General features: G+C 41.0%; 1 protein-coding gene across 12 annotated transcripts in view; it reads left to right on the top strand.

Annotated features, from left to right (window-relative positions):
- The window catches only part of grm8a (glutamate receptor, metabotropic 8a), a 246,472-nt gene that overhangs the window by 175,608 nt on the left and 60,119 nt on the right, over positions 1-10,745 (top strand). For 5 of the 12 annotated variants that reach the window (XM_031865639.1, XM_031865642.1, XM_031865643.1 and 2 more), the window contains 2 exons: positions 3,005-3,145; positions 3,947-4,053. In XM_031865639.1, the coding sequence (XP_031721499.1) occupies positions 3,005-3,145; positions 3,947-4,053 (248 nt within the window). Of the gene's footprint in view, positions 1-3,004; positions 3,146-3,946; positions 4,054-5,615; positions 8,093-10,745 lie in introns of those variants that run through there. The other 7 variants (XM_031865646.1, XM_031865647.1, XM_031865645.1 and 4 more) reach the window with 5 other exon arrangements.

A 10,745-nucleotide genomic window follows, 5' to 3' on the forward strand; every position in this document is an offset into this window, starting at 1 on the left:
AGCTGAGCCCTTTTTTTCATCAACACAAAATGAAATGAGTGCCCTACAGAGGGCAATAAAACCCCAGCACTGCTAAGTCGACTTGGGCAATATTACTTACTGACACACAAGAATTTAGCAAAAAGCATCACTTTCCTCAACCGTGGGACTAAACGTAAGCCCAACGCTATGCTACGTATTTGTCCACAGAATGTACATTCTTCTCTTTCTATATTTGGTCTCCTGATCCTCTTCATGCGAGTCTCTTTTCTCCCCAGGTATTAAAAGCACGTCAGCCATCACTCTACCCCTCTGTTCCTCTTTCTGAATCTCTTCCTATCACGGACCAGAGATTCTTCGCCTGTGAATGTTTTAAACCTAAAGGAAATAAATTCTATTCAGCCATCTGTAGCTAAGCATCTACTTTGTGTGGGACGTTTTTTGAAAGCGCTCTTCCGATGCAAGCATTTTTTAGCCGATATCAGCTGTAGACAGCAAGGTGGAGGACGATGTGGGTCTTCAGCGGGGGCTGTGTATGTGTGCCTTTGTGTAAATACTAGCTGGAAGCCACAACATTGGTCCCAAGGCTGGATGTAATGGAAGTGTTTTGATAAGAGCAAGTTCACAGCTTAAGGCAATCTCTGTTTCACTGTCATTTTCACTGTTATTCTTCCATTTTTTTTCTCTGGGTTATTCCATTTCCACTCTCTCTTTCATCGACTCTCTTTAAACCTTTTTTTCCTCTCTATCTAGGTTTCATTCTCGTCTCTCTGTTACTGAAAGCACTCCATCTGTTCCGTCCTCTTACAGCCACTCACTGATCCCTGTATCGGTACAAGTCAATTGAGTGCAATTTGTTGGCAGGAAACATAGAAAACAAACAACATGGCGGAGTACAAAGACATCCATAAAATTATGTCTTGCGTCTCCCTCGTGATCTTTCTTTGCTCTTGTTTAATTGGTGATTCGTCTCAAACAACTGCACAATTCAGTCCTGCGTGTTGGTGTGTTGTTTTGTGTGTTTGTGTGTCTCCTGTGGTTGAGGTAAAAGTCAGCAGTGGAGCGTAAACTTCCATCAGAGCCTGCAGGGGATCTGCAGGCAGAGCTCCCCGGGCCAACCCACTATGTGATGCTACCATAGGAAAGTCATCAAGGGAGGAAGAAAGTGTGATTCTCTCTCTCTCTCTCTCTCTCTCTCTCTCTCTCTCTCTCTCTCTCTCTATCTCTATCTATCTATGTCAATCTCTATCTCTATCTATCTATGTCAATCTACAGCTTTGTTCCTCTTCCTCTTTATTTCTGAACACACATTTTAGATTGAGACTTTGAGAATGAGGATATTCTTGGAAAGTGATGAAATTTGGCTTCTTCAAAAGCCAGTTTGAAGGTAGAGAGTTGGGTAGGCTTCTAACGTGTAATGCCGATGGTTAGCTTTAGAGTTCGGGGAATGCTCTTAGTCCTAATAAGTGAGCTCTTTTTGAGGTCCTGTTCAGGTTTGGCTGAGAAATTAGAGACCTTTGACTGAAGCATGTGTTACTGCCGGCATCATTTTCCAGTATTCTCTGCTTCATTTGGAGAACATAATAGTCCGGTCAAACACAATCATACCAGGGCAGCTCATGGCTGTTTCTTCTGATTGAGAATACTGAAGTCATATCCTCTTTATTTTTTTGTTATGCCCATTTCCAATTTTTCACAAATGGCATAAGGTGTTCGCAAAATAAAACATATTCTACGGGCATATTTACACCATTTACAGGCTACAATCAATTTTGAATTAAATGCCCAAATTAAAGAAATGAGAGCTAAGTGAACCCTGACTGATGTTTCGTCCCCACGGCGTCTTGGTCCCTCTATTATTTAGTGCGCCAGGAATGCTCGCACCTAACGTGTCTGTGGTTGCAGCTATCAAGTTTGTATTTGAATGCATGTATGTACGTATCCATGTGTGCATGTAGGTACCATGTGTGTCTTTCAGTGATGAATGATTCATGACGTGGTTACGCAGCGTTTTCTTGAGCAGTATTATATAAAGGGAGTTCATCCTTATTGTTGAAGAACAGTGGTGGATCAGACATTACGCTGAGCAAGACACCAACGCCACCACTATACTGTGATTTAAAGAAGCTGGCTGTCCAGGTTGTGCAGCCACTGCAGTGCATTTGTACTTTCTCTCCTGCTCTCTTACTCACTTGTTCTTGGTCTCGAATAGTCCCTCTCATCCGGTTCTTGTTTCTCCCTCCATGCCTCTCTGTTACCTCTCCTTCCTGGCTCCATTTATACTATTTTTCTCCCCCATAAATCCATCCATCCATCTCACCCCTCCATTTTTCTGTCTGTCTCCCTCAATATTCGCAGACAGTGCTCGCCCGATGAGCTCCATGTCGTGAGAGCTTGTCAGCTGTGTCAGGTCTCTCCTCCTCCAAACTACTCTCCGAAACTCACTAAGGACCTGAGAACTAGTGCTCAGTCCTCCGCAGTCTGCTTCGCTGTCTTCTTGTTTCATTATAACTGCCCTCCAACTTACTTGGCAGACTTGTATGTGGCCATAGTCCTAATTTAGTAGGGTTTATGTAACAATTTCTGCCTATAGTACATGTCATCATATCTCTCCTTCAGTCCACTGCCTATACCCTTTCACTGGAGACGTGTAGTCGACTATACAGGACGACGTGTGCCTGTTTCAGCCTGCCAAAATAAATGCTAAGAATCATTTCACATTCTTACACAAAGAGCCGAGCTCTGCAGCGCACAGGCAATTAAGCAGCTTCATTAGTGCCATTGTTTCACATATCATTTTCTCTACCTGCCTGTGTGTCACTGTAGGTGTCACTACACAAATGCTCTGCTAATTTTGCCCGTGTTAGACCGTCCTCTACTACCTGTCTTCCCCCTCTTATCTGTCCTTCTCCTCTTTCCCTCACCAGGCGTACTATGCAGTTGGACAATTACACAGGCTATCTCTGACAACTTGAAATGTGATAAATGACTCTCACGCCGTCCCTCTGTGTCTCTCTCCTCCTAGATGTACATCCAAACTACCACCCTGACCATCTCTCTCAGCCTGTCTGCCTCTGTGTCTCTGGGGATGCTCTACATGCCAAAGGTCTACATCATCCTCTTCCACCCCGAGCAGAACGTACCCAAACGAAAACGCAGCTTCAAGGTCAGGCCCTGTGAAATACATGAGTCTTACATGCTACATTTTCGGAATATTTTCCATATATTTGATTTAGTATTTTGACTGACATTAAACATCATTCGTGCTGATGATATGAGGATAATACATTTAAAGATACACTAAGTAGAACTACATCGAACTACAGAGTAGGGCTGCAACAACTAATCGATTAAATTAAATAGAATTGATTATAAAAAATATTTGGCAACACATTTGGTCATTGAGTTGGGTCTATGCTGTGATGCAAGACACACACTGTGGCAACGTCCCCGTTGGGGCAGTATTCCAGCCAATGGCGCGGCTTTTAAATCTCACGTTGTGAATTAAAGGAAATGACGCCGTCTCCTACATCTTCAGACGTCTCTAGAGTAAGCATTTGAAAAGTGCCGGAGGCAGATTTTAACAATAAAGTGGAGATGAGTATATCCACGATTACAGGTTCTAATTTAAAAAAAAAAAAATGCCGTCCGTCTGTTTGTGTGTGTATGTAGCCAGTGGCCTGGGTGCCGATAAAGCTATCTAAGAACTAATGCTTGATAAAGGTATTGCTCCCTGTGGTTAAAGAGCATTGTACAAGTTTTTTCTTTTGATAAAAGGATGAAAAAAAACACTTTTTATCAGATTTAATAATCGATTAATCAAAGTAGTAATTGACGGATTATTAATCGACTATCAAAATAGTTGTTTGTTGCAGCCCTACTAAAGACGGGAACCAGATCTTGTACCGCACAAACAGTCTTCATTGCCAATGAGTGGATTTCTGAATGTGAATGCATGATGATACAGGCAATTGTGACAGCTGCCACCATGTCGGGGAAACTGAACCAGAAGGGAGACCGGCCCAACGGAGAGGTGAAGACTGAGCTATGTGAGAGCATGGAGACCAACAGTGAGTAAGAGAACACCAGAATTTTATAACTATACATATAACAAACTGTATCGTCCCGTCCATTTTTATTACAGAAATCCACATAATGCTTGAATACATGTTGAGAGATCAACGCTAAAGCATACACACACAATGATACACACACACCTAGAGAGGTTAAAACTGTATTCTAGTGAATAGGAAACATGATGGCGCAGTATAACAACTGCTCCGATGGAGTTATTTACTCTTTCAATGAAATAGTTGATCTCATACTACCAACAAGTGGGTAGTACATCATACACACTATTTTTCCTTTTGTACATGTATGCTTGGATGTGCAGATTGCATGAGGATTTTTAGTTTGCTTTAAGTTTAATTTCAGTTTGAAAATGAATTTCACACCTGACTTTTTTTTGCGTGGCAAAACAGCTGCAACAGTGACAGTTTTTAAATAGCACGGCGTGTCTTCTCCGAGCTCTGACGGTGAAGCAATGTTACATTCTCTTCAAAGCTCTGTTTTGTGTTCTGCTTCGTCAGCGATCCGTGGACGGAATGACAGGAGAGCATGTGAATGTGCACGTGTGTGTGCCTTAGTGCATGCGCATGCATGATTAGCTGCTAGTTTGCATGTGTGCACGCAAGTATCCATCAGTCTGGTGTGTCCTTTGGTGTGTATGTGTGTTTGTGTATTTATCTCTGTAGTTCTGTGTGTAAGTGGTGTTTGTACACCCATCTCCATCTGTAATCTCATTAACCCATGCACGTCTCAGCCTTGCTGTGCATGTCTTTCTGTGCAGTCCATGAGTAAGGCATGTCGGGTAATATGTTTCTGACCCGTGTCTTGAGAGCACCAGTGAAGGAAGCAGGTCTCAGTTCATTCATTTAGCCAGTAGTGAAACTGCTTAGTCATCTCCTCACATACTTCCCTTTACAAACAATATAAATTGCAATTGAATAAGTTCCATATGGTCCAAGGTGGTCACAATCTATGTATTCCAACGGTGATGAGCACAAAGCAAGTTCAGGAGTCTTTACTTTTTTTGGCTCCTGACATTTTGCTTAAATGTGCTCTTTGGAAAATATCAACAAAAAACTTTGGGCATTTTTCAAGTCTGCATGAACTAACACGCATTTCTTTGATAAATGTATTATTATTTTTTTCTATCAAGGACCTTTTTTTTCCCATTATTCCAGCAGTATGATAGTGAAAGGAAAAGAAAAAAAAAAAGAATGAAAGCATAACAATGGCGCAGTTAGAGGCCTGACGTTGCTGCAAAAACATTGACATGGAACGCCTGAGGGGACACAAGACATAATGGGTTTGACAAAAAGCTCCAACTACTCAAGGTGGACTGTGGATGTGACACTGTTACGTGACCATCGTGACAAAAATCTGCTCTCAACTGCTCTTTCTTACGTTCCTTTTCCCTTACCCCTTCCATATCTCCATTCGGTCCCTTCTCCTTCATTCTCCCCTTCTCTTCTTACTCTTTTCCTCATTGTTCTTGACCTCATCTTCGCCCAATTTTGTTGTCATCTTCCTTCCTCCTTTTCCGTCGTCCGCCCTTTTTCGTATTCACGCAGCTTCATCAACTAAGACGACATATGTCAGCTACAGCAATCATGCCATTTGAAGGGACCACAGAGGATGAAGAAAGGGATCGGACAGGAGAGGGGGCGGTGTCTTGGGGCAGTGCCGAGCGAAAGAAGGAGCCGTCGTTCTCAGCCGATTGGTAGAAGGACTTGCGGACAGACTGAGCGCCTGAAGGAATCCAAGCATGAGACATTTTGTATTGTTCAGCATCAAAGCACAGAGAGGTGGGACCACATAAACAGCCAGTCAGTGTGCCTGCTTTCCCGCCGCTCACACCTCATTGGTCCTCCCATGAACTTACCCGTTTAAAAAAATAAAGAGACGACATGAAAAATAAAAAGACATACCATAGGACACTTTGGTGGACAGAGTAAAACTTTTAAAATCTACACACAAAAAAAATAATCATAAAAATGCAAAGAAAAAGAAGAAAAAAAAACACTCAGAAACCATGTAGACATTATATCTAAAAGGGCAAATGTGGGGCTGGGAAAGAGATTTAACAGATTACATTTTAAAAGATATTTAAAAAGAGAAATGAGAAAAATCTACGAGACTCAAACATGTTTGTTGTTATTCTCTACTTGTGAGTATTTTTGTGGTTGTGACGATTTTTTCATTCTTGTCTCACCGTTGTCTGATGGATCGCCCTTGCATAATGAGATGAGTGTGTTTCCTCTTGCTGTCTTGGCTAACCGGGTTGTCGCCTTGGGTTGTGAACCTGTAAAATGCCATGGTTGAAGCATGCCAGTTTTTTATACAAAAAGGAGATTTATTTATAATAAAGGAATGTTTTGCAAATGTGTAGATTGGTGGTCGTTTGTACGTTTTGTAGTTTTGAGGGGGGGGGGGATCCCTTTTGCAGATTATCTTTTAGGTCCCCATCTTTATCATTTTATCATTACTTCACACACAAATGTATCATGCTTCTTACAAGTAGATGTATATGTGTAATTATGTACATTACCGACCATGCTTACAGCAGAATACTGTGAGGTTTTCTATATTTCCCCGCTCATATTTAGTGTAAATGTCCCCTAATTTGACCCGTACTAAAATGTCTCAGCAACTACTGAATGCACTGCCATGGAATCCTAATAACTTCGCTGATCCCCTGAGGTTTCGTCTAGGGCCACTATGAGGTTGACATTTGTGTTTTTCGAGTGAAATGACAAATCAACTGTTGGATAGATTCCCATGAAATATGGTACATATATCCATGTTCCTCTCAGGATGAATGGTAATCACTTTGGTGGTCCCCTGAATGTCAATCTAGCAGATACAATTTTTAATTTGTCTTATGCTTTGTTTTATGTTATGACATCATGACGGTCCCACCAGCCTTCGCTGTACTTTGTGTTTTACGATGTTGGCATGCCCTGACAGAACAGCATGCTTGTTCCTTTTTTCTGCTCCAACATTCATCTCATGAATCTCAAAATTTAGCAAATCACTTGGTTACATCTAGCAAGAAAATATCTCTTGCCATGTTTGACTTGCGCAGAGTTTGTTCTTATATTTTATTTATTTCAATTAAAAGTCCTTAAGTCACCAGTGTAGTGATCTCTCCACTGACAACATGTTACTGGGAGGAATCTGCCAGAGAGAAGGGAGAGTGGGACCACGAGAGAACGACAAAGAGATCAGAACAAAGTGGACAGAACTCCCCTCTCTGTACACCCACAACAACCCACCAGATGTCCAACCTACAAAAATACATAAGAGCCAAGAAAGAAACAGTCAACTGCATCAGTGAATCCATTCTTGCAGGAGAGGAGCAATCAATAGTGCTGAAGGCAAAGTGAAAGGACAAATCACACCGTTTACTCCAGGATGGTTTGCCCTACACACCAGGTGTCAGATGAAAAGGTGTAAAATTCTGTGAGTATGTTCTTGAGAGTTTGTAGTTCTTATACCTTTTGATGTACATCTGCAGTCTTGTCTGGATGCCATGAAATGCTCCCTCGATGGCAGCGTTGACATGTAGACAGAACAGTAAATATGAACCGAAAAGGAAAAGTCTTGTTCCGTAACAGCTGGCATTGTGTGTGTGTGTGTGTGTGTGTGTGTTTTAACAGCTAAATCCCAAATGCCCTTGAGCTAAACACTGAACTCCTACCTGCTTATTTACTGGAAGCTGCTCAGGAAAGATTCGAAGCGTGTTACGTGACCCTAAGCCTCAGTCAACTTGTTTTTAAGCCAAAAGCTAACTTTTACAGACAGACATGTTGTCGGCAAACAATAGTTATTCTTGTGTGTGTATCATGGCAACTGAGTAATCATATCTATTTTACTGTCATGCGTATGTAATTTGTACAGCTGACAGACAGTTTTGCTACAAGGCCTCCTAATCTGACTTCAGTATGAATCACATAAGTCTATTTGTGTACAGGACGGATTGGATGTGATTAATTAGCGGAGAATCAGCCTGACAAAAGTAACAAAGCACAGGTGTGGAAGAGTGATAATAAACCAACCATAACCTATTATTTATATATACATATATATATATATATATTTATATATTTATTTTACGAAGAAGCAATGCCGTGCATTAAAAGGTAATATAAGTGTGACAACTTTGACGATGGAGCCTGACAAAGTTGCTACCTTTGTGACATTTCAAGGGCTTCGATTCATGAAATTCCTTTTGATCGCATTTTATCTTAAGAAGCCACTGAAGCAGATACAGTACCCATAATCATGTCGTTATTTTAAAACACCCACTTTGACATGCAAATAATCTCATCTCTATGCATATTTTAGACTCGACATAATTGAAAAATCCTGCTTGGGTCAGGGTGCGTCAGGTGTCTGCGCACATCCCCCCGAGCCTAAACTCAGCTGTGCAGCACACAGAGCAGCCAGACTGAGCACACTGAGGAGGTTGATTGATATCATGGCGGTACACACAAGACTGTCTGTGAGTATAACAATACAATTTATGGTGGTAACTACATCTAAACAATTCATGATGATTTTGTATTCAAATTCATGCATTTGAACTTAAAAACAGAATGAAACATGCCATCGTGAGCCAGGAGGAGACAATCAACCGGACAACTTTGTGTGCACTCAAATTCCTGTTTGGTTTTATATTCCAAGGGTGCTAAAGATACAAGTAAACCTCCTGAAATGACCGGAATGCAGCTTTTGTTCTAAGCATGCAATTAAAAATAGACATAGTTTTATGAAGTTTTACTATTATCTTACTATTACAATTAATCAAGCACACTTTCATAACTGACCCAGGTCAATCCACATTTCAGGCTTTGTGCAACACAAAGGAAAAACACAAAGGAAAAAAAAAAAGTGCCTTTTCCTTTCGTTGACCTTAGCTCTGAGTGGTGGGATTTTTAAAGTTGAACTGATTAGTCGTTGTTCCACTGGGTACGTGTTTGGTAAAAGAGCACCTAATGACCTTTTTTTTGTGAAGAGAACGCCTCACTGCACAAGCTGTAATGCCACTGATTTGGCTCACAAAATTCTCCTGTGTTTCTTTCATTCATGAAACATCAGAATGTTTTGGTTTAGACGCTATTTGCTCATTTTGATTGCAAAACCGTATGGTAGGCAGTCTGCAGGATATGCTTTCCAGCAGAAGCAATAAGCCACGTTGTCTCCAGCCCACTAATTCAATTACCAATCTCAGACTGCTGCCAGTGTGGCCAATGAAAGAGAAAAACAGTGGGTGGCTGAAGAAAGCTGCTCGCTTTGCGAAATCACACCTCTTCCCACTTGAAGTAAGTGTTTAAGTGTGTGAGTGTGTGTGTGTGTTGCAAGAACAAAAGCAGATGGTTCACCACAGTGTGATGTCAGTCAGTCAGAGGGTCCTGATGTGGATAGTTCATTGTGCTAGTAGTTTCAACAAGCAGTAGTTTCCTTTACATTTTATGATGCTCAGAATCGTAAAAATTAAATGAATGATGACATTTTGTAGTCTTTCCACAGCAGTTTTGGGATTCAATCAGTATAATTAATAGACAGATGGGCTGATCTAGTCACAGTGTGATGCCATAAAACAAAATGAAGTACTTTTAAACTTCACAGGGCAACGTAACGGTATTACAGTATATCAGGGCATTTAGAAATCAGACACTCAGCTTTCTTTGATGCTGTATTGATGGGATGTATTGTGCATAGCATGCCAGAGGTCAGTCTCTACTGGTGGAACTGTCCGCTAAGGATGGTGACCTTCGAGTGATGGGGCTAAAATTACAGGAGGTGTTGGGGAGAAGTTTGGCATTTAGTCTTCTCTCAACTACAAAAGCAGTTTATAGCCACATGATTTTATTCAGCTGTCAGTCTGCCACCACCATCCACATATCACCTCTGTTCAGCCCACTGATGTGTCAGTACCGTAGGTATATGGTGTATGCCTAACGTCACAATGCAATACAATAAGTCTTTAGTGTCCACCAGGGTGCAAATTGATCTTCCGCTCACCAAACACAAGAAACAAAATTCAATCCTAAAAAGTTACAGAGTGAGAGACAGTGAAAAGTGCAGTCGCTAAGTTATGATTGGAGCAATTGTTTTTCAGGGGAGGGGCTTAGCAAACATCAGTTGAAAATAATTAGAATTGTCTGTGAACTTATCAAAATCTGTTTCTGTTTTTATATCCACTTGACCTTCTATTCCTCTACGAAGAGGACGTATCACTTATCACCTTCCCAACAGATCCTGCTACAGTACAGCAACAACTCTCGAATCTACACCAGGACCTGTAGTTGGATGTTAGACATAGTTTAAATGCTTTTACTCGTCTTTCTTCAGACACCATAGTAGAATTGCATTTCTCCATGCAGATTGAGTATATAACAGTCCTCCACATCTTAAACCCGAGGCAGATAAACATGTAATATGGAGATTGGAGGAAGATTGTTTTTATATTGAATTTATTCATTTATTCAAATATCAGTTTTACTCAATTTTGCCCAATTGGAAGCATTTTACAATTGTATTTTATTTCTGTTTTGTTTTCTTCTTCATCCCTTTGCCAACAGGATCCACTTGCATGGGAGAAGCAAAACATATTTTCAGGAGAATGACATGTGAATGTGTGTGTGTGTTTGTGTGTGTGTGTGTGTGTGTGTGTGTGTGTGTGTGTGTGTGTGTGT

The sequence above is a fragment of the Anarrhichthys ocellatus genome, unplaced genomic scaffold (assembly GCF_004355925.1).
Source record: "Anarrhichthys ocellatus isolate YVR2014 unplaced genomic scaffold, GSC_Weel_1.0 scaffold33, whole genome shotgun sequence".
Taxonomy (NCBI): domain Eukaryota; kingdom Metazoa; phylum Chordata; class Actinopteri; order Perciformes; family Anarhichadidae; genus Anarrhichthys; species Anarrhichthys ocellatus.